Source organism: Pteropus medius, unplaced genomic scaffold (genome assembly GCF_902729225.1).
Source record: "Pteropus medius unplaced genomic scaffold, Ma_sr-lr_union100, whole genome shotgun sequence".
Lineage (NCBI taxonomy): Eukaryota > Metazoa > Chordata > Mammalia > Chiroptera > Pteropodidae > Pteropus > Pteropus medius.
In genome coordinates, this window is record NW_024355526.1 from 1,682,553 (window position 1) to 1,708,952 (window position 26,400).

Here is a 26,400-nt window from a genome sequence, read left to right on the forward strand (position 1 = left end):
ACCAGTCCGCCAAACTCCTCCAGGGGCGGACAAGGGAGGGCACAGCTCTGGAGCCCATCCTCCAGAGAGGTGCTTCCTGACCCCGCAGGGAGTGAGGCGCACAGTGCCCTCTGCAGTCGCACAGTGCCCTCCTGCCCTGCGGGGGGCTGAGGGCTGCGGGAGCTGGTGGGGAAGGCGGTAGAGGGCCTGGGGCCTGGCCTGCCCCTGCCCCCGCCTTGGCGTCAGACATCTTGTGAGGCTGGAGGGGACTGTGTCCATTCCACCCATGCTGAAGATTCCGGCTCAGGACCCAGGCTCTTGTGCTGGGCTGGGAGGAGCCTGTGGACCTGAGGGCAGCTGTCGGGCTAGCCTGGGAAGGAGCCACCATTGAGAGGACAGTGGCTGTCCTCTCTGGCTACGTGCTCTGGCTCTGGAACGAGTCCTTAGCCTTGGTCCTTTCTTCTCTGAGTATTATTGTTACTAGCATGTCTTTCCAAGCACCTGCACAGGGACCAGGCATGCCACGGTGAAGGGGACAGAGGTAGAACTCCTTTCGGGAAATTGCGTGTCCGAGCTGGCAAGGGAAGTGGGGGGCGGGGAGACCTGGGTTCAGAGCAGGTGCCTGCGATGGGGCATCTCAGCTGTGACCCAAAGGGGACCAGGAATGAGCTTGGTGAAGGATGGAGGCGAGTCTCCCGGGCGGAGGAGCTGTGTGCAGGCCCAGAGGTCCAGAGGGCATGGTGCCTCGCGCTGAGGACAGGCGGGGTGGGGGGAGGTGGCAGGAGCATGAGTGGATTCGTGGTAAGGCTCAGGGCAGCTCTGCGCAGCTCCCTGGAGAACGTGCTGAAGGTTGGAGGTGGGAGAGCAGGCTGGGGGTGGGTCGTGTGGCCCCTGCACCGAGCGGGGCCAGGCTGTCTTGCCAGCCCTCCTCCCACCCGTGAGCATCGTGGCCTCTGGGGAGGATTTTCCTCCTCGGGCATCCCGGTCCAGCAGAGAGACCCAGGGTTCTCGTCCAGCTGATGCTGTGGGTCCCTCACACCAGCGGTCAGTGTGCAGTCTGTGGGCCCTGCCCTGGGCGCCCTGTGAGGCAGCGGCAGGTGCATGCCCCTCGACAGCCTGGCTTGGGAGGGCTCTGCTGTGGCTGGGGCTTGGAGCGGATGATCCGGCCTCATTCTTCTCCCTGCATCTCAGACGGGCAGAGTTGGCGACCCCTCTCTGGCCCTTAGCAGTGAGGACTGAAGCCTGGGAGGCAGGCTGGCCACCAGCCACCAGGTAGGGAGGGGCTGCTGCACTGACTTCCTGCCTGTGACTCTCAGGTGCACTCAGCAGTATTGTCCCTGCCCTACTCCTGCCCCCAGGCCCTCCTGCCCTCAAGGACCCTGAGCTTCTGTAGTTTCGGGACTTGGAGGGAATAGCAGTTCCAGGCAGGAACTGTTTCCTCTCACTGCTAGGATTGCAGCATTGCAGGCCCTGGTAGACACTGGCCACAGGTGAGGGGTTGGTCCTGGTCAGAGCCAAGCTCTCCGCCACCTTGCAGAGCCTGTGCGCCAGCAGTCAGGTCTGCCAGGCTCTCTCCTCCAAGCCCAGAGCTGCTTTCCCTGGGAGAGAGCCCCTCGTGGAGGACAGGCATTGCTATTTTGCTGTGGGGCTGCACCCTGCCCCGTGCCTGAGCTGAGAGGGTGCAGCCAGGCCGGACACCTGTGTGTGCTTGTGCGCTCGTGTGCATGTGCATGTGCGCGTGCGCGTGGATGCTTCCTCTGGCACAGTCAGCCTGACAGCTCGGCTGGGAGTCTGTGCGCTGGGGCCAAGGGGGCGAAGTGCTCTCTGCTGCTTGCCTTGAGCCACAGATGTTTGGCAGGGAGGCCGGTGGCTCTGGCATGGTTCCCTTCTGTCCCTGGCCTGCCCTGGTCTAGCCCTGTCTTCCTCTTCCTATCTGTCCCTCCTCCCCTTGGCAATGCTTTGGATCTCAACCAGCAGAAGAAAGGAAGCGAGAGCCCCTTGGGGCCTCCTGTCCAGAAGCTCTCTGTAGGGCATCAGATAGCAGTGCTGGTCACAGAGGGTGATGGCTAATCTGCTCCAGGCGGGGCGTGCGGGATTGTCCCTGCCCTCTGGAGCCCCCTCTGAGGACCAAGGTGCTGTCCTAAGGAGCTGCAGGAGCCTGAGCAGGGAGGGTCCACCTGTGCCCTGAGTGCTCTTTGGGTTGGAAGAGGCCAAGGGCAGGGCTCCTGGGAGTGGCTGGCGTCCTGCACCTGCCTCTCCCCGTTCCCCCAGCCTGCGGGTCTGCGGGGCGCTCACACCCAGTCCCTCTCTGTGCTCTTCTGGCGGCTGCCTCACAGCGAGTTTGCCAAGGAGCGCGAGCGGGTGGAGAACCGTCGGGCCTTCCTGAAGCTGCGCCGGCAGCAGCAGATCGAGCGGGAGCTCAACGGGTACCTGGAGTGGATCTTCAAGGCTGGTGAGAGCTAGGGCTGCTGCCTGTCCAGTGTCCTTCCCCTTCCCCGTCCTCGAGCTGGACGGGACCCACCCAGCGGACCAGAGCCGAGGTCACGTGAAGGACGGGAGTGAGCTCACCAGGGCCCTGACACGGGCTGCTGGGCTCTGGGCCCCTGGCCCGGCCCAGAGCTGGTCTCTGCCTTTCAGACCCAGGTGTCCAGCCCTTAAGCCCTTCTCCCTGGCTCTGCGCCCTGTCGAGCCTGGAGCCTCTGACCCTGGTCCCCGCCCCAGGCCAGTGCTCTTGCCTTCATGCGGGGTGCCTGTTTGTGTCTTGCGAGGTTTACGGGGGCCTTCTCAGTGTGAACTGCCTAGTTGGCTGTTCTCAGAGAGGGTGACTTGTGAGTGGAAACCCCAGGCCCTCTTCATGGGGCCTGTGGGACATAGGGCATCTGTCTGTGGGACACGGGGTGTCAGTGGGACATGGGGTGTCTTTGGGACATGGGGCATCTGTCTGTGGGACACAGGGCATATATTTTGGTAGACAAAGCTCAGCCGTGGGCTGCAGGCTTCTGGAGTGGAAGGGCCGAGAGGCAAGGACTTGCAGGCAGAGGTGCCCCTGCGCCGGGGTGTCCTTGGGGGTGGGCCCAGGGGTGTGGGGACTGGAAGGCTCTGACCTGCGGCTGTGTCTCGCTCACAGAGGAAGTCATGTTGGCTGAGGAGGACAGGAACGCAGAGGAGAAGTCCCCTCTGGATGGTAGGTGACCCTCCTCCGCGCCTGTTGCCGTGCGGGCTCGGTTTTGCGGGGGGAGCTCGTGTGTGAGCCTGCTGCTCCGCCGGGCCCGGTGCCGGCATACCATGTCCGTGCAGGGTCCTGGGCAGAGCTCCTTCTGGAGGGAGGCCTGTGGGAGTCAGCTGCATGCCAGGGACCCGAGTGGCTGTCGTGGCAGCGGGCTCACACATGACCACGCCCGCCGGGGCCTCAGCCCGGCTCACAGGGGCCGGAGCTCATGGCGTGGCCCCAGGAGCCACGCTGTCCTGCACGCAGCTCCAGCACCTGCGCGCCTCCATGTAGGCCATGTAGGGAGCTGCTCAGCCTCGCTAGGCTCGCCCCCGTCGCAGTAGCCAGGTGGGCTGTTGCTGCCACGTCCGTCAGTGAGGACATGGAACGTTCCTGTTGTTGTAGGGAGTTCTGCTGGACAGCGCTCTCTCAAGTGGCTTCAAAACCGCAGATCTAGGCCAAGCCGTGTCTGTCCCTAGGCTTGGGGTGCTGCTGCTCTCAGATGGTCATGGAAAGACACCACTAGCACAGCCTGGGGCCACTGGGGCGGTGTGAGGGCCAGCAGGGCCGTGGTCACAGGCCTGGCTGCCTGTATAGCTCCAGTGGGGGGTGCTCTGCTCTCTCCTTACCCAGTGCTCAGGACAGGGCCACACAGTGCAGCCACACCTGCTGTGGCCTCAACTGGCCCCTGAGCAGGTCTGCAGATCTGACCTGACCCATCTGGTCTCAGCTGGCCTTGGACTGTGGGCCGCTGGGGCAGCCTCAGCCTTGGCCTTGCTCACCTGCCGTTTCCTGGCCTTGCTGGCAGCCAGGCTGTCCCCACTAATGTCACTATGGAGAGAAGGAAAAGCCAGGGCCTCCTTAGCATTCCTTGTCCCTTTGCTCGGAGAAGCAAGAAGGGCCCCCAGGGGCCAGGGGTAGTCCCACTTCCTCTCAGCTTCAGCTTCGGGGTCAGAAGTCAGGAGAGGCTGCCAGCTCCCTCCTGGGAGGATGACGGTCTCAGCTGAATGACACCTGGCCAGCCGGGGCTCCCTCATGCAGCCCTGTCCCACCCTGTTTAAAGCAGTGCTGAAGAGAGCAGCCACCAAGAAGAGCCGGAACGACCTGATCCACGCAGAGGAGGGCGAGGACCGCTTCGCAGACCTTTGTGCCGGGGGTGAGTCTCCGTGGCCTCTGGCTCTGGGCTGCGACTGGGGACCACATGCACCAGCCTCCTGCCACCAGGCTCCCAGCTCCCTCCCGTCTGCCCCACCGCCAGCCTTCCCATGATAGCCAGTCCCAAGTCCTCCACGGTGGTGTGGGAAGCACCGTGTTCTCCGGTGTGTGCTCAGATTTCTTCTCGGGGGCCCGGCGGGAGGGAAAGTCCCTTTGTGCCCAGTGCCTTGGCTCACTCACTTTGATACACCCGCCAGCTGATGGTCACTCTTGGCTCTGCCATCCCTCACTGGACGCGGGGCCCTCGATCACGTGTGCCACTGACCACAGGGACCGAGATCTTGGCCGTCTCTCCCCTAAAGCCCTGTCCATCGCCCTCGTTCCTGGAGCTTGCCGCTCTGAGGCCCCAGCCTCACCCCTTATTCTCAAAGGGACAAAGGAAATTCTGGGTGACTTACCTTGCAGAGCCCTTCAGTTCTCTTCCTCGGTCTGGTATAGAAGTGTGACCTTTGGCCACCAAATGCCCTGCCCTTGTGCACTCCGTGACAGCGGAGGCCAGTGTGTGAGGTGGGCTGACCTGGGCGATGACAGCTGCTCACTGCGGGGCTTCTTGCTCAGCGGTCTGTGAGGGGACCTGAGCTAGGACACCTGTTTCCCGTCCCGTTACTTTACAAGAAAGAAGCCTGGCGAGGGCCGCTGTGTTTGTGTGGTGGGGTAGTCTGTGCACTGATTTACCCCTCCCTCTGGCCTACCTGGGCCCCACAGACTCACGTCTGCCGGTCCGTGTCCCCTTGCTCATCTCACTGGACACACGTATGCATCGCACACGCACATGGCCACGTATGCAGAGTTTGGGGCCCTTCATGTTTCGGAAACCCTTTCACACTTCTCATCATTTGGGAGCCCCCTCCCCGGGTCAGTCTGTTGTGGCTGGCTCTTGTAAGCGGTGGCACATGGTGCGCATTCACCATGCCTGTGTGGCTGCTCCCTGCTGGTGACCATTTATTTTTAGGTGTTTTTCCGCCATGAAAAATGCTGCCCCAAACCCTGCTGACATCAGGCCTCCCTCAGCAGGGCTTTTGCTTCTGGGGTGGGTTCCCAGGGGCAGGGCCGCGGAGGCCCGGGGTGTGTGTGCACCTTTCAGGGCTGCGGCTGCGCTGCTCTGCAGAAAGGCTGTGTGACGTCACCCCCACTGAGTGCATGGGGACATTTGCCCCATCTCGGTCAGATGTTGCAGCTAGTTTTGACTTTTGCCAGTTTGCCAGTTTATTGATTATAAAGTGGTAGTTCAGTGGAATTATAATTCTTTTTTCGCTCATCGCTAGTGGTTTTGAACCTCTTTTTAAATGTTCGCTTCCTATTTGAATTTGAGTTTTAGTGACTCTTCATATGCCCTGTCCATTTTTCTCTTTGTCGTTTTCTATGTGTCATTTGTTTGTTAATTAATAAGAGACTGATGTATGTTGTGGACCTGAATTTCATTACAATTTTTTGAAACTTATGTGTGTTATATTTAAATAGTTCCCTGTATTCCTATTTTACCTAGAGTTTTTATTCTGATTTTGTGAAATGAGTTGGAAAGCCTTAAAAATCTTTTTCTGTGCCTTGAAATCATCTAAATGTTCTGTTCTTTAACAGTGAGATAAAACTGTGAACCTGTGTAGCTAAGGCATAGAAAACACTCGGACCAGTTTATAAATTATACTTTTTTAGGAAACTTTATTTTCCTGGTTTTTCGAACTTGCTCCTATAAAGCTTCATGCAGTGTTCTCGTAGGCTTTTAAAACTCTCTCGTGCATTCAGTGTTTTACTGGTTCATTCGCTCAGTGAATACCTGTGAGGTGCCCGTCACGTGCTGGTTCGAAGCGCTGGGGCTACATACAGCACTAGCAAAGCCACGCCCTTCGTCTCTTGGAGTTTCTGTCCCGGGGGGGCATCAGACACAAACAAGATGACAGGTGAAGTGTATGGCGTGCCAGCTCTCTCTGTGAGAAGGGGAAGTGGAGGAGGGAGCTGCTTGGAGAGTCTGGGGTGCTGGGATGCTGGACGAATGGGTGTGGAAGGCTGGGGGTGTGCCATTGAGTGAAGAACTGAAGGAAGTGGGTAGGCTGGCCCAGGGACACGTGGGAGAGGACACCTGGGCACCTCGTGAGAGGCTGCGGAGGCAGGAATGTGCCTGCCTGTATGAGGGATCCCATGAGGCCAGGTTGGCTGGGATGAAGGGACTTGGGCTGAGGGAGTCCTGAGAGAGGAAATCCAAGTGTGACGGTGGGCCGGGGCCTGGGGGGGACTCTGGCAGCCATGGCGGGTCTGCAGAGGGAGACGTCCCCGGCCAGAGTGCAGGAAGGGCGGAGGCTGGCCGCTGTGGGGCCCAGCACAGGGTGGCTGGGGTCTGGAGATAGCAGCCACGGGGCGTTAAGTGGCTGGTTCTACGTGTATCTGAGGGATGAGAACACGGGGTTCGCTGGCCAGCTGGGTGTGGGCGTGAGGGAGAGACGGACATCGAGGACAGCTCCACGGGACATGTCGGGAAGATCAGAGACCGCCAAGTGCATCTTGTGGGGCTCGTGTCCAGAATCCGGTTTGGGACATGCTGCATTTGAGATGCGTGTTGGAGATCAGTGGATGGGTCAAGTACACTTCCTGTGAGGGCTGGAGGCAGGACTCGGAGCACAGCCGCCTCCCTCCGGCCCTCCTCTGCCCGTGTCCTGCGAGTGTCAGGGATTCAGGCGCCACATGGGGAAGTGCGCTTTGTGCACATGTGGCCGTGGACACCACTGTGATCGTGCCTTTGACAAGTGAGCACGTGTGTGGCTGTGCGCATGTGGCCTGGCATTCCCAGGCAGCCTTTCCTATGGCCGGGTGGCTGGGTCTCGCTGGGTGTGATCCAGTGCACCAAGGCGTCCCCCTTGGAGAGCGTGCTGCTTGGCTTACCTGCCGCTTGTGTGTGCACAGCAGTTTGCATGTCACGTGTCCTCTTTCCCCTCCTTCGCAGAGTGGCTGTGTGTTCCTAGGTGTGTCCCTGTGTGAATCTGAGTGTGTGTGTCCTGGAGGGCCGTGTTTTCACGGGAGTATGGTCGGGGTCTGGATGTGTGCCGTGCAGCGCATGTGTGTGTGTGTCTCTAACTGGCCGAGTGACGGTGGGGCTCTGCGTGTGTGGGTTCGCTGGCTGGGTTTGTGCGCACTCTGCCCCTGTGGAACTCTCCTTGTCTGGACCACATACCTGTCCTTCCCCTGTGCCCCTCTGCTGCCTTTGAGGATGGAGTGGGTGTGTCTGGCTGTGGCCTGGGGACTTTGAAGCCCTCAGCAAGCCTGGCCAAGAGGTTTCATTGAATGACCTGGCAGTGGCTGGGGTACGGACATGGATTGGGGGGCTATGTCCTTGCTTAGCTGGCGTAGGCTGTGACGGATGGGGTGTGGCACCTGGAGGACCAGGAATCTGCCATTAGGGCCCTGTGAAGTCCCTCTAGGGCTCACTCATGGGTGCTGTCCTCTGGACCCCTCCTGCCATGTCGGGGCTGTTGAGGACAGTGTCTCCCTGCCTGCTGCAGCTGCTCAGCTTGGAGACAAGCCTCTCCATGGGCCTTGGGGCCTGTCTCCGTTTCAGCGAGTCCAAGGGATGCCAGCTTGGTAGTGCTCTTAGCATGCCACTTAGGGTCTGGGCATGCACGTGCACACACGCGTGCAGACACCCTGGCCATCACGTGACTCACACATGCCACACACCTCACCCAGGGACCTGATGTCTACGCCCAGGTGATCAGAGCCCACTGGGTTGGAGCACTCAGGCATGCGCATGCCCAGGCCTGATGGCGGCAGCTGGAGAAACCCTCACGTGGGCACAGACATACCTCACACACAGAGCCTCCCAGTACCCACGAGGGCCGCGCCCTCATCTGTCAGGCGGGGTGAGGGCTCAGAGGTGAGAGGGCGTGTGGCCTGTCCTCACGGAGCTTGCAGTCTGGTCTGGGAGTTGGGCACAGAACAGGCCAACCAGCCAGTATGCTGGCAGATGGTGTGCAGTCATGGTCATATTTTGGGGGGGACCCTGTTTTAGATGCCACCAGAGAAGGGCTTTGTGGAGGGGACAAAAGCTGGGATGTGAAGCTGAGAGGGAGCCGCCAAGGGGGAGAGTCCAGCTGCCGGAAGTGGGGTGCTTACGGACAGGCTGCGTGGAGGGCTGGGCAGAGTGAGAGCAGGCCGTGGGGTTTGGGGTGGGGGCGCCCTCGGCCAACTTCCCAGAGTGGGTGTTCAGGCCGTGCCGGCCATGCTTTTCTCTGCTCTGTGATTGGACACAGATGGAGGAGCTTGCTGTGTTCCAGCTGAAGTACTTAAGGACAAGTGGCCGGTGGTTGCTTGGCGGGGTCACAGGGCAGGAGGGCCAGACGCAGTGGGACTCCAGGGCTACGGGAGGAGTTGGGGCCCTGGGAGACGGGTGCTGCGCTCCTGGAGGCTGGCCTTTGGTGCCGGGGGCCCAGCGCCAGTCCCCAGCCAGGTCTCCCATGGAGACTCCCAGGCTCAGCGTCCCAGTGCGGCATGGGGTGGGGCCAGGACCCTGTGCAGGGCGTGCAGGGCGATCAGTGCCACGGGCTGCGGCTGGCACCGGGGCCTCGGGCCAGGCTGGGCCGCCGGAGGCTGAGCAGGGACACACGTCTTGAGGGGGCGTGTCCTCAGCCAGCCCTTTCCCCCGCAGGGTCCCCCTTTGCCCGTGCCGGTCTCAAAAGCGGGAAGACAGAGAGCTCATCGTACTTCCGCCGGAAGGAGAAGATGCTGCGGTTCCTGGTGCGGCGAGTGGTGAAGGCGCAGAGCTTCTACTGGGCAGTGCTGTGCGTGGTGGCGCTGAACACGCTGTGCGTGGCCATGGTACACCACAATCAGCCTCAGCGGCTCACCACGGCGCTGTGTAGGTAGCTGCCCCGCCTGCCCCGGACACCCCGGGCCTGGTCCTGGGAGACCAGCTTGTCCGGCCAGACCCCACCCGTCAGGGCCTGTGAGCCAGGGAGGGACCAGCACCCTGGGGAGCAAGTTTGTGGATGACCAGGCACAAGCCAAGCCAGATGACCCGCGTCCTCCCTTCCGAGGCCTTGAAGACCCACAGAGCGGGGCCTTAGCTGCTCATTCCCGCCAGTCCCCGCGGAGAGAGCATCTTGCTTCTATGACCCTGCTGCTGTTTGCACTCTATTTCTGATGTTTGGGGCTGGCCATGTCCATGACCAGGGCTGAGTGGCCATCCTGTGCCCGTGAGCTGCCAGACGAGCCATAGGACTCTGAGTCACAGCTTGTCTTGGCCCTGGTGACAGTCCCTAGGAGGCACAAGGAAGAAGACTTGGGGGGGGGGGCTCCCTGCCCCTTTCCAGGGGCCAGGGCTGACGTCCTGTCACTGTCTTCACACCCCAGGGACCTGCAGGCCACGTGGAGCTTAGAGCTCTAGATGGGGACTCCGCTGGCCATCTGTGCCCTGCGGCCAGTGCTGCCTCCATCCTGCCCCTCGGGGGTCAGCCTCACTTGCCCTGCTTTGGTGTCTGTGGTGACCTGGAGACACGCCTGTTTTGGTTCCTCCATGGGAACCCTGTGTGCCCAAAGCCACCCGCGGTGCCCAAGAGAGCCTTGTCCCCAGAGGGGAACCCTCCAGATGCCAGCCCTGGCCCCACAGGCCAGCCACGCTCCCCTCTGTCGGCTGGGAGCCCGGGCAGCTGGTGGAGGCTCCTGCTGAGTCGGGGCTGGTGGCTCCACAGGCCGCGCGGTCGTGCAGCGGAATATGGGACTCCAGTTTCTCAGACTGGCTCTGAGTCAGTTTCTGGTGTACTGAGGGCGGGCAGACAGGTGCGGGAGCGGGAGACCCAGGGAGCGCCCCGCACGCACCCCGCTCAGGCTCCCCAGGTCCGTGACGGCCGGGGAATGGTTTGTGCGCATCCAGCTGCCCACTCTGGCCTCCGATCAAGTGTCCTGGGCTCTCAGTTTGGTGTCTCTGGACTTTGCTGGGGACTGACTCAGAATCTCCCCTGAGTTCTCAGGCTTATGCCTCCCCACCCTTGGGGGTTGGGTGGGGACCACGAATGCGGGGGCTTCCTCCTGACTCAGCCAGCCTGCGGCTTCTCCCGGGGGCTTCCTAGTGAGATCTGTTCTTCCCACGAAGGAAGCAGCTGACGCTCATTTGGTCTTGGGTTACTCCTTGCTACCTGGGGATCTGACCCCTGCATGGCCTGGCCGTTATGTCTGTGGTGCAGGAGCACAGGGCGGGCAGTGCTCTGGTGTCTGCGTCGTTGCTGCTTTGTCTTCCCTGTGGTGTCCTGAGCACATGGTGGTCGCCCAGAGAAAGTGGCTGGAGGGAGAGGTGGGTATGTGTGGGGCTGCTCAGTGCGTGCTCTGCCCCCAACGGCCCGGCCGAGCTGAGGGAGGCTCCAGTCAGGTTGGGCAGGCCCTGAAGAGGCGGAGGCGGGCAGAGCAGGAGGGACCCCGTGGGCCTGGCCTGAGGCCAGCTGCCCTGGGAGGGAGGGTTCTGTCCTCAGGGACCCGCTCACAATGCACTGTAGGGCCATGAGGCTGAGACTTGAGCAGCGAGGAAGGAGAGGTGGATGCTGTGCTGCCCACAAGGCTGGCTGGTGGGCCCTGTTATCCCGTGAGCCCCCCGGCTCACACACAGGCTCGCTGCCCTCTCCTCTGCCTATCTGTTGTCATAGCATGCTGTCACCTCATTACTAGCAAACACCATTTACGTCATCTGCCTCTACGCCCCCCGGGCCCATGAGGTCCTGGGGGGAAGGATGACCCTGTCTCTCACACCTCCAGCTGAATGAGTGACCCAGGAACGAATTCACGCCCTTCCTTGCCCATGGGGAGGCTAGGCACGAAGGGAGGGCATCTTCTCCTTGGGGTGCAAAGGGCAGCAGGGTTTCGGGGACTGTGTGCCCACTGACCTGCTCAGATGGTCTTGCCCGTGGGCTTCTGTCCTGCTCCCTGCTAGCCAGCCCTAGGGGCCAGGTGAGCACCTGGGCCGTGTCAGCTCCACAATCCGAGTGGCGGCTGCAGGTCCCTCCCAGGGCCTCTCTGCTCAGGCCCGAGGCCCTTCTGTGAGGAGCCCCAGGCGCTGGAGGGCTCTGGGGCTTGGCGGCCAGGAGCCTCGATCTTTCCTGAGTGTGGGGCCTTGCAAGCTGCAGTCGGGAGCATAGCTCATGACCTCCCTTCTTGGCAGCCAGGTGGCCTTCCAGGAGGGGCAGGCCCCACATCATTCCTGCCCGAGGATCAGTGTATCCGTGCCTCTGACAAGGCATCCAGGGAAGCACTCGGCCTCTCACTGCCCATGCCGTGCCAGGCTTGGGTGCCCTGGGGACTTTCTGGTGCCTTCAGAGGCCAGGCTTGCTGTGGGGGGGTCGCTTCCAAGGGCTGAATGTCCCAGGCTGTAGCAGGAGGGTGCCCGCCCTGAGACCTTCTGGGGTAGCGCAGACCCTCACATGTCAGTACATGAGGCATGGCACCGTGGGCAGCGGTGGCTCTGGCCGTCCAGGGTCTGGGCAGCTGTAGGTCTAGAGAGCGGGCGTCACGATGCACGGTGGTGACAGGGCCTATGGGTGGCTGCCAGAGTCCCCGGGAAGACGGGCCGGGGACTCCAGCCGTGGTCAGAGCCTGGGGCGGGGAAGGGACTGAGGCAGAAGGATGGGCTGTGGGGCCTCGGCCTGGCGGCCTCTGCCTTCCTCGGGGGATGCCCCGTGCCCCAGTCCTCACCCTGAGCCTGGTCCTGGGAGCTCACCTGCTGAGACTGTCCCTCTGTCCCATGGGCGCTGGGTACTCAGCACATGCCACCTGGACGGGCGTGTCTGCGTGCCCCCAGGCCATTCGTTGCCCTGTCCTGGCCGAGATTTCAGAGCCCAGGGCTCCCCATCGAGGCCCAGAGTCGGGTGCCCCCAGGTCCGGGCTGCAGCCAGGCAGGGGTTGGGGGTGGGGGACCGTGCGCTAACCGCCTTCCTCTCGGCTTCTTCTAGACTTTGCAGAGTTTGTTTTCCTGGGTCTCTTCCTCACAGAGATGTCCCTGAAGATGTACGGCCTGGGACCCCGGAGCTACTTCCGGTCTTCCTTCAACTGCTTCGACTTTGGGGTGAGTGCAGAGCCTGTCAGGGTGACAGCTGGGCGTCACATAGCCCACCCCTGCGAGCTAGCACCCGGGGGCGGGATGGGGCCTGTGTAGGCCGGGCTGCTGGGTGGGGTGCTGTGGCTTGGCCAGGCGGTCAGGTAAGCCCGGGGCGAGGCTCCAAGGGCCAGCGCAGTGGGGCCCACCCAGCCGTCGGTCGCTCCTGGCCCAGGACGGACCGCTGGTGCGCAGTTGTCAGCAGCAGGTGGGCCCGGGACCTGGCGGGGTGAAGCCTCACCTGGAAGTCACCACACTCGGCACGGTGACAGGGCCTGGCATCTGTGACTGCAGAACCTGCACACGATACCTGGCTGTGCAGGAGCAAGGACAGCTGTTACGTGCTTGGCCTGAGGCCACCCAGCAGTTGGCAGGACTTGGCGTTGGAGCGATGTCCCCCTGGGGGTTTGCCCCGTATGGTGCTGCCCGGGGTTGGCAGAGAGCAGGTGCTGCTGCCGCCTGCCCCAGACCTGGCGCCTGCAGTCGGAGTGGGTGGTCTCAGCTGGAGGTGGGGGCCCCAGAGGGAGGGGCTGCGGGAGCTCCCAAGGGTGCGTCAGCCTTCCTGCCTGGGCTGGCCGGTGGGGGGCGCCCCCCGGCTGGGAGCTGTTGCACATGGCTAAGCACTTTCTCCACGCCTGGCAGCCTGGGATGGTGAACGTCGGTTCTCTCGCCGTCTCTGTGGCCCAGGGCCATGCAGGGCGCCGTCCAGCTGATGGCCGGGCACGCAGTCATCCAGGCTGGGGCAGGACTGGAGAGTCTGCTTTCCAGCTCAGCACAGGGCTGTTGCTGAGACTCGGATCGGCTTCCAGGCTCACTTATGGGGTTGCTGGCCTTGGGTCCTGGTCACATGGGCTCCCCAAGCTGAGGAGTGACCTCACGACATGGCAGCTTGAGATCTGAGAGGGAGCTGAGAGTGCCCAAGACAGAAGTCCCGGGAACCCACCTCAGAAGACAGAACCCCTCGGTTTTCCATATTCCGTGGTGGATCTAGCCCCCCCTGAGGAGATGGGGGCATTACACGGGCGTGAACACCAGGAGAACATCAGGGGCTCGGGGGCACCCTCAGTGGCTGCCTGCCGCAGTCCACCCTCTGGTCCCAGCGTGAGACACACTCGCCTCCTCCCGGTCCCCTGAGGCCTCGTCCCTCTGCGGCACCCGCTTGAAGTTCAGGTGCCACCACCTGTCCAGGCCTGTGTGGCTGAGCCCCCAGGCCCCTCTCAGTGTGCAGACCCTGGACAGGCCCGCTGTGCGTCCACACCCGCATTCAGCGTGGCACCGGGTGTGGTTCAAAGGGGACAGTGGACGCGTCAGGGCCCCTGGTTCACTGCAATCCTGGAGTCTAGCCAGGCCCACATTGGCAACAGTGCTTAGTTCTGAGGCCTGGGAAGCCTCGGGATCCGGGCTTTGCCCTCCGAGTCACCTGTCCTCTCTCACGAAGGTGTGTGCTTTCTGCTGGTAGGGTTTGGGGCATCCAAAGGCCTACTTCGGTTTTGTGCTGTGTCTGTCCCTTTCAACTCAAGATGGTGAAGTTTCTGCAAAGCTAAGTCTCCTGAGAACGTTGTGGCTGTGGCAAATGTCCTTGGAGCCCGCCCATCAGACAGCAGCCGTGCCCACAGCTGTCTTCGGGACTAGCCCTTCTGTGCGCCTGATACCACGACTGAGGCCGTCACGCCGTCGTGTCCCGGGCCTCGGCTTCCTGAGCTACTTGCGAGGCATCGGAGCCTGTCCGAAGGTGCGAGTGACAGTGCCCTTCAGGGAGGGGAAGCAGAGTCTCCGCCAGGCCTGGGCTCCGTTTCCACGCCAGGCCCCTTCTGCGCTTGCGATTATTTGCTGTCCAGGAGGCGTTTCCCAAACAAGCAAGTCCCAGCTGCCTTTACTTCTCGTTGCTCAGTCCCCTGGCATCTGGCACAGCAGCAGGGGGACACGGGGCGGCGCCGTCAGCCTGTGCTCCGGAGCCTGCTCAGCCCACTGAGCGCCTTTCCTAGGCCTCCATCGTCTGGGCAGCGGTGTGGCCCCAGCCCCGCGCCACTCAGCAGGATGCTTGCCCAGGTCCTGTGACGGCTGCGGCCTGCGGCCCGTGCACACCACACTTCGGGGCATGCTGGGGTTGCCGCCCGCCTGCGCTCCAGACCTCGCCCACGTGTCAGGCTTTACTTCAGCGGCACCTCATCTGCCGTTTCCAAGATTCGTGTTGGTTTTTCTTGCTGTGTAGCACATCACCCCAAAGCTTAGGAGTTTGAAACAACAAACGTTTATCGCCCCGCATTTCAGTGAATCAGGAGTCAGCGTGTGACTTAACTGGGTGTCCCTGCTCCAAGTCTCTCAGGAGGTGGCAAGCGTCGCGGGCTCCTTGGGTGGGAGAACTCGCTGCCAAGCTCACGCCCATGGCTGCTGACAGGCCCAGAAGGTCGGCTTCCAGGCTCGCTCACCTGCTGTTCTCACCACGTGGCAGGTGGGGACCTGAGAGAGCTGGAGCACTGAGGGAGACCAGTCATTTGTAAAATCTCGCCTCAGAAGTGACATCTCGCCACTTCTGTCATTTTCTATTTGCTGGAAGTCAGTCACTTGGTCCAGCCCGTCCTCGAGAGGAGAGGTTAAGCAAGGGGGTAAAGGCCGAGAGGCGGGGCTCGTCACGCCATCTTAGAGGCCACTTGCATGCCGAACCAATGGGAGCCAAGTCTGAGGAAAATACATGGAAACTAGGAGAAACGCTGCAAGACAGACAGTGAGGAGAAAGACCTAGAAGGTGAGTCTGCAGCCGGGGCCACGTCTGCAGGCTCTGGGAGCGCGGTGGGAAATTGCCGGAGATGGCCAGATTGTGGCCAGCTTGTCCCATGTGCTGTGTTGCAGGGGTCACAACAGGTGCTACAGCTGTGGGTATATCTGGGTGTCCGCAGGACAGCTGGCATTCTCTGCACAATGCATTTGTGTTCAAGGTGGAGGGGTGGCGGTGGCTGTGACCCGTAGCTGGTGTGACCGCCAGACCAGACTTGCAGTTAACAGGCCATCATCAGCTGTGGGGCAGTGTCCGGTGATGGACCAAGGCCTCTGTCCTGGCTACTTGGCATTGTCTCAGTGACTTGGTGACAGTGTCCATGTTGAGCTGGTCAGGTTTAGGGTTCGGTGGATCGGTGGACGAGGCAGACCTTGGACACTCCATGCGCCAAGGGCAGTGACGTGGAATCGAAGGTTCCTGCCTGGCATTTGTCATTCACGCACACTGCGGAGGAAAGAGCCCCACGTGAGGAGGGCACATGTGACAAGGGCCCGGCTGTGCCTGGGAGGTGTGCCATAGGGACAGAGTGTCCCATCCAGAGGAGAGATGGTGAGGAGTCTGCTGTGCTCCAGCCCCACCCTCGTCCTCTCTTTGTCCCTCACGCTAGACAGTGGCCAGGATGGCCCTTTGCAGAGCCCCAGGAGTAGAGCAAGCCCCTGGCTCACATGGACAGTGTCTGGGGTGATGCTGTTGGTGAAATTAAAGGACAGGGCTGCCACAGTAAATTCCTGGTGACACGTGCTGGTTTCCGGTCACTGAGAGGAGACAAGACTCAAGATGCAGCTTATGAATCCGAACGTGTCAGGTCGGAGGCCGCGCCAGGGTTGGGGGGTCCCGGGAAGTGGGCTGCGCTGGCCTGTGGGCACAGCCTGACGGCCAGGCTGTCTGCAGCACGCTGCCTGGCGCCGTGGTGCCAGAAGACGTGATGTCACCAGGCCGTGCTGAGGCAGGGCGGCGAGGCATCAGATAGGTGGGTTTACCGTCCATTAGGAAGTCGCAGGCCTAACCTCGCTCAGTCTCACGTCCCCTGGCGTGTCCGGGCAGAGGAGCAGGGAGCACAGGCGGCAGGACCGGTGGGCTCTCTGCAGGTCCCCAAGAGCTGCAGGAGCTACATGAGGCATGTCCCTTGCAGTCCTCTGTGTGGCTTGAGCTGCAGACGAGGGAGACGGAGGGTGCCTGCAGAGAGAGGCAGCCGCAGGCAGGCGGGGACACCTGCTCACAGATGTGTGCGTGTGGGATGGGGCTGAACCCGTCTCCGTTGCAGGTCATCGTGGGGAGCATTTTCGAAGTGGTCTGGGCTGCCATCAAGCCAGGAACCTCCTTTGGGATCAGTGTTCTGCGGGCACTCCGGTTGCTGAGGATCTTCAAAGTCACAAAGTAGGTTACCTCTGTGCTCCTGGGGAGGGGACAGGGGAGCGAGGCCACGTGTGGGACTGCCCAGCATAGGGCGCCTATCCTAGTGGCTCTCGGTGCCGGTGTGGGCCCAGCTGTCTGGGCCTAGGCGGAGAGTGTCACTGCCCAAGCCCAGAAGACAGTCACGGCCACTGTGCTCGTCTCGGCCTCGCTGGGCCACAGCTGCCCTTGGGCTCTGACCCGACTGGCCTCAGCATTGCAGGGTCCCAGCTCTGTCGTTAGTCTGCTCCCCGCGCTTCTGTGCCATTCCCTCTGTCGAAGCCAGCAGTCTCACCTTTCAGTGTTTGAAGGTGACTTCGCTTATGCAGAAAACAAGTCGCTGGAGGGGAGTGTTTTCATCTTCTCACCGCTCAGCTGGGCCTGGCCTTGCAGGCTCTGCCCTTCTGCCCTGAGCCAGCCTGGCACCTGCACGGCCCCCTTCCCGGGCCTGCTCCCCCTCCCCTCTGCCTGGCTCTGTCCCGTCCTGTCTTCTTTAGCGGGACCATGTTTTTAGCTTCATCCCAGCTGGAAGCACGTTGGCCGCTTTGCCTGCGAGGCAGCCGAGGCCCAGAGCAGAGGTGATTCAGCGAGTGAGGGCTGGATGCGCCTCTGGAACTGTGGAGATGAGCCCCTGCTCGCTGGACAAGGGGCCCTGGGGGAGGGCAGAGGCGTGACCGTGGAGACCGGTGAGTGCAGGCCGTGTCCCAGCGGGGCTGCATCTGCCACAGGTACTGGAACTCACTGCGGAACCTGGTGGTGTCCCTGCTCAACTCCATGAAGTCCATCATCAGCCTGCTCTTCCTGCTCTTCCTGTTCATCGTGGTCTTCGCCCTGCTGGGCATGCAGCTGTTCGGGGGACAGTGAGTGGCCCCACGGGGAGGGGTGCTCGGAGCAGCTGTTTGGGGACAGTAGGTGTGCCCATGCGGGCAGGAGGCTGAGCTCTGAGCTGTGGTTCTCCCCAGGCCTCCTTCACCTGCTTGCATTCCCAGAGGTCCTCCCGGAGCTCAGCCTTCCTGCAGCTGTGACGAGTGGTGGGTGCCAAGGTTCAGGTCCTCCTGGCTTCTGATGGGCTCTCTTCTCAAGACATCTTGTTTTTCTCAGGTTCAACTTTAAAGATGAGACGCCAACGACCAACTTTGACACCTTCCCCGCCGCCATCCTCACCGTCTTCCAGGTAAGGCCCCGGCTCTGGGCTCACTCCCGGGCCGCTCAGCTCACCGGGTGCAGGGAAGGCAGCTTCCTGTGGCTCCTCAGGGCCTCTGCTCAGCCCAGATGGCCAGCCTCTCGGACCGCTCCGCGCAGGGTAGGCGACAGCAGCAGGAGACAGCATGGTCCTCATGTCCTGCGATAGCATCTCTGGGGAGCCCAGCTGTCCAGCAGCCGGCTGGCTTCTAGCTACAGCTGACCTCTTAGCCCCAGACCTGGAGCCAGAGCTGTCCCTTGTCCTTGGGAGCAGAACAGCAAGGCAGCAGCTTCTCCCTCGCTTCTCTCCATGTCTGGGGGATGCCCACCCCACTGCAGGGGACGGGGATCTCCCCTTTGAGGGCTCTCCTGCTTTAGCACTTGTCCCTCTCAAGGTTTTGGCCCCCCAAATGCCCAGGACTGGGCTCACAGACACCATGGTGCCAAGCATTTCTGTCCCACGGGACCTCTGCAGATGCTGTGTCTGGAATCGAGCTGGGTGGGGCCGCTTTGCCCAGGATGATCCTTAGGGAAGGCCAGCAGGCTGCATGTGCTGGGCCAGGGGCTCAGCTTGGCCCCCGGGCCTTGGGGCTGCCGACCCCAACCCCAGCCCGACCTGGAGCCCCCAGCATGCACGAGGAGGGGCCCCTCATGGAGAGGGGGCCTGCAGCAGATACCTAAGGGCAGCCTGGTGCTGGCGCTTGGCTTCCTGGCTCCCATGACGACTTCCTCCCCTTGTCCTGGGTCAGAGACCTGCAGCCTCTCGGTCCTCAGCGACAGTCAGCAGAGCCGCCTCTGCTGCTGGCCTGTCGGCCTGTACTGTCCTCGCCCTCTTGTCCATCCTCACTGCCCCTCAAGTCGCCCTGTGGCATCTCCCCTCTTCTGACTTCCCAAGTGTGGGGACAGGTGGCGGCCCACAGCCGCTCTCACCTTTGAATGCCACGGGGAAGGCCTTGGCTCGCTCACGGCCAGTGACTCCCAAGACCAGGCCTCCCAAAGCTTGGCCTTTCCTGAGCGGCGTGGTTGGCTTGGTGACAGGAGGGTACCCGCTTTTCCTGTGGGATTGAGCGTGGGACAGGGGAGTTGTCAGGAGGGCTCCAGAAGAGTGGGGGGAAGGCAAGCAGGGTCTGCGTAGGGAGAGCACAGGGTTTGTGCCGGGGGCTCTGCGGGCTGGTGGAGCCCTGAGTGCCAGCCGAGAGGCTTTGCCCAGGGAGCTGACACGCTGGACCATCGCACCTCTGCTGTGCTGTGCTTGTGGCAAGAAAGGCCCTGAACATGGGTGGCGGTGGCTCTGTGGGAACCGGAGGGGATGAGGAGGCCGGAGGTGGCGGGAGAGGCGGGTTCCGATCAGGCCGCACACGCTGCTCTGAGTGCAGCAGCGGGGCAGAAAGCTCCTCCAGACGCTGACGACCTCGCCCGTGGAGAGCGGTCTCGGGGGCAGAGACAGGGCAGAGACCCGGCGCCGTGTGCAGGCGGGAAGAGGCAGAGGCTGGGTGTAGGGCGACGCTGGGGAAGGTGTGTGTCCCTTGAGGTGGGGCAGGAGGCCGAGAAGGTCACAAGCTCAAGCTATGGGCCAGGCCAGGCCTGTAACTCCTGCAGGATGGGGATGGACCCGTGGCCGGAGACCCCAGCATGGGAGCCCCTGCCTCTGAATGGGGTGGGAGGGTGGCAGGGAGGGCACACGCCTGGGAGAATGCAGCTTCAGCTTCGCTGGCGGTGAGCCTGCAGACTGAGGGGGTGGGAGCGGGGTGGCACGGGGGTGCCGACAGCACGCACTGCACCGCTGCATGGGGCAGGCGAGCTCAGTCCCGAGGGAGTGGGAAGAAACGGGGAATGCGGTGACTTTTCGCGGGGGCGCGCCAGGCTTCGTCAGGGTGAAGGAAGGGCTCGAGGTCCCGCGAGAGGCGCCAGGAACCAAGAGCGGGGAGTGATGGGAAAGGAGCAGGCAGAGGCCTCACAATGAAACTCAGAGCTGCTTAAGGGAAAGACAAAGGGAGGACTGGGTGCTGATACCACCCCAGAGAGGGCTGGCCTGCTGGGTGCTGACGGTTCGCTGGGGGAGCCGCAGCGAACGCGCGCTCGGAGCCAAGCGGGACGCACAAACCCTGAGCAGAACGCCAGACGCGGGCGCACTGTGTGAGATCTCACCCCAGAATGCCGGGTCCTGCAGGAGGGTGCGTGCGATGGGAGGCCCCTCGTGAGCAGCGACGCCACGAGGTCTGGGAACAGCAGCCCTGACGCATCTGAGGGCAGTCCATCGGTAGGACCCAAACAGGAGCTCCGGGCTCCAAGCTGAGGCGGCGCTGAGGACACGCTCGCACAGGACCCAGGCGGCCGCCGCCACCCCAGCTGTGGGCTCGCAGACGGCTCTGTGTTTAGTACGGCTGGCGATATAGAAGGAAGGGGACGTTAGACGAACCCAAGAAGAAATAGAAAGCCCGAAGTTTCAGAAATGGAACAATCGAACAGCCACCTGTCCAAGTCACCATGTTCAGCTAGTTTTACAAGTGAACCCTACTAAATATTTAAGAAAAGAGTCTTCCTGGTCTCAGACAGACCACCCCCGAGGTTCAAAGGAGAGCCCCCAGCTTGTGTCTGAGGCAGAGTTAGCCTCATAGGAAAAGACTAGACAAGCACAACACGTGAAAGGAAAAATACTGACTGCTATCACACACACACAGAGGCAGAAGCATCCCGAGGGGACGTAATAACTGATCAGGTGTAGAGATGCTTGAAAGTCATCCTACTACCAACTTGAATTTATCCTAGAAATGCAAGATGATTTGACATTAGCAAGTCTGGTAATGTAACTCATCATCTTAACAGATTAAAGCAGGAAAAACCATGTACGACCAGAAAAAGCGTTTGAACTATAGCAAATCACAACCAACAGAGGATAGACAGAATAATATTGGCAAATTTTAATTGTCAAATTAACAAGTGGGCAATGAATACATAGGGATTCATTATACTCTCTACTTTCTGTGTGTTTGAAAAACGCTATAATAACATTTCATTTATTCCAAATAAAGTCTTAGGAGATTATGCTAGTATCAATGATCTTAGTTCAGCAAAACAAGAAAAAAAATGAAATAAAATTTCTCGGGATTGACAAGAAAGAAAAATATCATTACTGTATATGCGGAAAACTTGAATGTCATTATTGCAGATGGTGTGGGACAATTTGGTTATTCAGAGAAGAACATGAAGTTGGATTCCTACCTTGTACCAGATTTGAAAATCAGTTTGGATAGATTAAAACCTAAGTGTGAAAAGAAAATGTGAAAATCTAGAAGAACATATGGAAGTACAATGCTATTAACTCAAGGCAGGGAAGGGCTTTTTAAAAAGATGAAAAGCACAGGTCGTAGAGGACGCTGTTGACAGATTTGACTGGTAAAGACTTCTGTGTGTCAGAAGACACCACGGAAAGATTAAAAACAAAACAACGAAAACAAGTTATAGCCTGGAAGAAGAAATTTCCACAGTGTCAGCAAAGAACTGACAAAGGATTAGTGTCCAGAGCATATCGAGAATGTCCACAAGACAAAAAGACAAATACTGTGGCGGGCAAAGGGCATAAACAGGTCATGTAGGAGAGGAAACTGGCTGACAAACCTGCATGAACCATTATCAATTTTACCAGCAGTTGGGAATGCACGTTAAGCCCACAGTGAGGCAGCCTTTCCACCTGTCAGTCTAGCTGAAATTAAGAACGACATCATCAAATTTTAGAGACGATGTGGAGAGACGAGGGTTCCTTCGTGCTGCGGATGGTTGAGAACCACTCTGGAGAGTAATTCCGTAAGTTCTAATCCCTGGAACTCGGCATAAGCATTTCTCGCCGTAGGGACTGGAGGCAGGAGTGTCGTGCACAAAGAGACAAGTGTGAGACATCACAGCAGGTTTATGTGTAAGAGGAAAACACTGACAGCTCCTGGATGCTTGTTAGGAGAATGGGTGAGAAGCACGTTACATCTGTGCATCCGGGAGCGGGGTGACCTGGGATGAGAGGCTTGCACACGGGTCAGTTTCATGTAGTGCTGAGCAAAAAACAATAAAAAACCATAGCATGTGATTATGTTTAAATAACAGTGAAAACAGGCAAAACAACATGGCACGTCCGCAGTGGGAGGATAAAAGTGTGCGTGGTGGTGACAAGCATCAGATTCAGGGCGCTGTCCCCCGGGGGTGGGCCAAGGGGGAAGGAGGCCAGCCATGGACCTGGGCGAGGAGCATCAGCTGCACTTCACTGTTTTACTTCTAAAGCTGGGTAGTGGGTCCACAGAGGGTTGTTAAAAGTACCCACAGAGGGTACTTTTCTGAGTGTTTGAAATGCTACATAATTAAAAAATAAAGGGGTGCAGAGAGAAACTAGGTAAACATTAACCAAGAGGAGTTGATATAAAACCAACGAAGGCCAAAGCAGAAGCTGTGGTGGACAAGCTTTAGTGAAAATGCAGGGCACTTCGCCTGGTGGGAATGTGTGGGTGGGCATCACCTAGTGGGAAGAGGGAGGTGGGGCGCAGCTCCCAGTGGGCGCAGGGAGCCTGCAGCCTTGAGCTCGTGGACCTAACAGGCCTGGAATATGCCGAGCAAAGACATGCGGGCATCAAAAGGTGACCGCCTCACAACAGACTGATCGTGTGCTTCTGTCCAGTGGAGGGTGAAGCCGACGAGATGAGAAGGGGCGTAAAGAGCTCAGGCAACCCACGTGTGTCTGCTGACACGGAGCTCTGCAGCCAGGCAGCAGGGGCTGGAGCCCTCTCTGCCCGGGGCACACACACTGTCCACAGGAATCGACCCGGGATATGCCTGCGAACACGCGAGAATCGCCGTCCTGCACGGCCCATTCTCGGTGCGATCCCACTGGACAGAACGGCTAGTGAAACGGGATCTGACACCTTCCCTGTCTTGGAAAGCTGGAGGACTGAGTTAAAGAAGGCATCGCAGCAGACGCTACAGGGCACTAGAGCTGAGCAATAGCACCGGAGCTATGGGAAGACGCCGAAGCAGTGCTTGGAAGGAAGTGTCTCATCGTGAAAGCAATGAGCAGAGCAGAAGACTGAAACTAGCTAAATACTCACCTTAAAAATCTCGAAAAAAGAGTAATAGAGTAAACCAAAGAACAATTGAAAGCAGGAAAAATGATAAGAGCAGACATTAATGAAACAAAACTGAAAACACCCAGGTAACAAATTCATAAGAAGCTTGTTCTCAAAAAGAGTAATAAAATAGATAACTTTATAGCAAGACTGAGCCACCAAAAAAGCACATATAAAAAGTATTGCTCAAAAGGAAGACATAACAAAAAGGGAGATATATTGTCTTTTAATCCCAAAAGAATGTTCTGACACCTGTATGCCAGTAGATTTGAAAACCTAGACGAAACATCCACTTATTGGGGAAAACATCAGCTACTTAAATTAGCTCAAGGTGAAACAAAAGCTGAGTAATTTCATAACCAGTAAGAAATGGAGCCCACAGCCCTGCTCCTGTTTCCCGCCTGCTGCCCAGGGCCTGGGGAGCCACAGGCCTTCTGGGAACAGAGAGCGAGCTGCTCAGGCCACTTCAGAGACCAGGCGGGGACACCGTCGGCGAAGCGAAGTGCAGAGCCGAGGGTGAGCCCCATGAGTAGCGCCTGCGTGTGCCACCTGGCGAGTGCGTGTCTGGACGTCGTCAGCACACAGCAGCCACCTTCAGACTTTGTTCAGTGAAGGGACATGTCAGCCATCTGAAACAAAACCTTCAAGCACTCAGTCCTCCTGTGTATAAAATAGAAGCGCGTGGCTGGACCGCATTTATCCCGGCAGTGCGAGAATTCGTCAACATGAGCCCCTGTCTGCAGGTTAAAAGAGCAGTGAGCTGTCACTAGATGTGGGAAGCCGAGACACCGATGTGATAAATCATCTCACGGTAGGAATTGATAGGATTAAAAATAAACCACAGCAAGGGAGGCGGTGCCTTTTAGTTGCAGATTTCATTTTTTGAGGGAGAGAAAACATTCTAAAATTGTGATGGTTACTCATACCCAAATATACTAAAACGCGTTGAATTATACACATTAAATGAATTATATGGTGTGTGAATTATATTTCAAAGCTGTTATTAAAAAAAAAAAACACGTAGCAAACATCAGTGATAGAAGACTGCATGATGGTCGATTTCATGTGTTGGCTCGACCTTGCCGTGGGGTGCCCAGGTGAAACGGGATTTCCGGTGCGAGATTGGCATTTGAATTGGTAGACTGAGAAAGTGGGCACTCCCCCTCCCCCCAATGACAGTGGCCCCTCTAATCTCCCGAGACCTGAGCAGGACACGAAGGCTGGGTCGGGGACACCTGGTTCTCTGCCTGACTTTTCTAGCTGGGACCTTGGCTTTGTCCACCTCCGGCTCAGACGTGGACTGACACACCATCATCTCTCCTCGCTGACCGTGGTTCTTGGGGCTTCTCGGCCTTGTTCTCTGTGTGTATCGCCTACCAGTCCTGTTTCTTTGGAGAACCCAGGCTAATACAGATGAAAGGCATTAAAATTAAAATAAGGGTGCCATAATGTAGTAATGACATAAGAAAGGGGTAAAAAGACTGGAAAGGAATAGACAAAATTATTATTTGTAAATTATGTGCTTATTTACATAGAAAATCCAAGAGAGTCAATTCCAAGTGCGAGGATTTACCAGGACTGCTGAGGACAAGGTCATCATATAGAAATATAGCTTTTCTATATAGCAGCATAATTCAATTAGAAAATTTGGTTAAAGTGAAAGATTTTATTTGCAGTAGTAACAAAAGCTATAGGCGCCCCGAAATGAATCTACAGAAAGTACACATGACTTTCATGGGTGCGATTATAAGTTCCCGCCCCATTTCTGGCTGAGCACCCAGGGCAGATCCCTCTTTCGAGGCATGACCCAGCTCAGCAGCCATGTCATTCTGGAAGTGTCTCTGGAGGACCCCAGGCCTACCTTTTCCTCCACCATCCCGTGCGTGCACGCTATGCCCGTGTGTGTGCGGGTGTGTGCCGGCGGCCGCACAGGCCTGCCCACGCTGCTCTCCCGCAGATCTTGACCGGGGAGGACTGGAATGCCGTGATGTACCACGGGATCGAGTCGCAGGGCGGAGTCAGCAAAGGCATGTTCTCGTCCTGCTATTTCATCGTCCTGACGCTGTTCGGAAACTGTATCCTTCGGCTTGGCGGCGGGGCCGCGGCCGGACAGTGGCCACCGCTGGTTCTGACCCTGCACACCCAGGCGAGGCGTCCTGGTGGTTGGGCCTCCCCACCCTGCACCTGTCACTCTGTCTGGGGCCTGAGCCCCGTGCCCTGCCGTGGGAAGGCCTCCAAGCATGTCTGCGTGGGGCTGTTACTCTCCGAGTGGCAGCCAGCCCTTGTCCTGCCTGTCCTGTGGGCTCTGCTGCAGCCCTGAGCTGGCTCGCCTGTGAGGCAGGGCCCTGGGGTGCCAGCTCCCCTGAGACCCAGGGTGCCTTCCTGCCAGAGGGGTCCCTGACCAACAGGGTCATCATTGTCCTCTGCAGAGCTAACTGCTGCTCGAGCCCCTGGTGGCAGGGTGTGAGTCCCTGGGCCTGTGGTGACAGGACTCAGGTCTCTGGGAGGCAGGATTCAAAGTGGGACAACTTTGTCCCCAGAGGACATTGGCCATGTCAGACAGTGGCTGCCGTGACTGAAGTGGGGGTGCTGCTGGCACCGAGTGGGCAGAGGCCAGGGCTGGTGCTCATGATGGATTGTCTGCCTGGAAGTGTCAGCCTGCCAGGGAGTGAGCGGCCTTCGTGGATGGCCACAGGGTGTGCAGGGACAGCTCCCAGGCTCGGCTCCAAGGGCCTGGGGCACCACTCCAAAGAGCACAGGGGCAGAGCTAGCTGCTCGTTGCCGAGATGAGCTTGAAGGAAGAGGCAGCTCCAGTGACGGGAAAATAGGAGTGACCCAGATCAGAGGCACAGGAGGGCCTGATCCCGTGGAGGTTCCAGGACAGGCCATCGGGCTCTGCGTGACTCTGGGACCCTGGAGAAGTTCCCCTGTGGTTTCTGTGTCCTCATTTCTGAAGGAAGTGTGGAAGCGTCATGGCTCCTGGGCGCTCAGTGGGACGAGGTGGTCCAGGTGGAGGCCTGGGGCTGGGCACTCAGTGCTGTCACCAGCAGCATGGCTTGGACAATTGCTTCCCCTGCCACGCTGGGAACAGGGCACCTCGAGGGAGGGGCCAAGGACTTCGCTTTGGAAGGGGCAGGTGTCTGCGAGCCTTGCCTGCGCCCTGGGGTTCAGGAGGTGCTGGTCGTGGGTGGGTTTGTGTGTCTGTGGCTTGCCTCAGGTGGTCTCTACTCATGGGGCCCAAAGGTGAAGGAGGCCCATGTGCCCACAGTGAGAGCGGACATGTTTGCCTGCAAGCTGGTCACGGTGGCCAGAAATTGGGGAAGTGGAGAAGTGGACAGAAGTCGGCAGTCATGGGCCCTCCTGGGAAGCCAGAGCAGGTTAACCTAACACGGCCTCTGAGCTTTGGGCCTAGCAGGTCAGCCCTGCAGAGCTGGGTTGGGGGAAGGGGCCCTGTGGGCCCCGGGGGAGACCAGGGACACGA

At 59.5% G+C, this 26,400-nt stretch overlaps 1 protein-coding gene across 1 annotated transcript in view; it reads left to right on the forward strand.

The window, feature by feature from the left end:
• Nucleotides 1-26,400, forward strand: part of CACNA1B (calcium voltage-gated channel subunit alpha1 B) — a 148,231-nt gene that overhangs the window by 41,547 nt on the left and 80,284 nt on the right. The window contains exons 8-16 of the mRNA XM_039858818.1: nucleotides 2,316-2,431; nucleotides 3,107-3,163; nucleotides 4,251-4,343; nucleotides 9,036-9,245; nucleotides 12,322-12,434; nucleotides 16,505-16,617; nucleotides 17,361-17,492; nucleotides 17,734-17,806; nucleotides 24,877-24,994. Coding sequence (XP_039714752.1) covers nucleotides 2,316-2,431; nucleotides 3,107-3,163; nucleotides 4,251-4,343; nucleotides 9,036-9,245; nucleotides 12,322-12,434; nucleotides 16,505-16,617; nucleotides 17,361-17,492; nucleotides 17,734-17,806; nucleotides 24,877-24,994 — 1,025 coding nt within the window. The remainder of the gene's footprint in view (nucleotides 1-2,315; nucleotides 2,432-3,106; nucleotides 3,164-4,250; nucleotides 4,344-9,035; nucleotides 9,246-12,321; nucleotides 12,435-16,504; nucleotides 16,618-17,360; nucleotides 17,493-17,733; nucleotides 17,807-24,876; nucleotides 24,995-26,400) is intronic.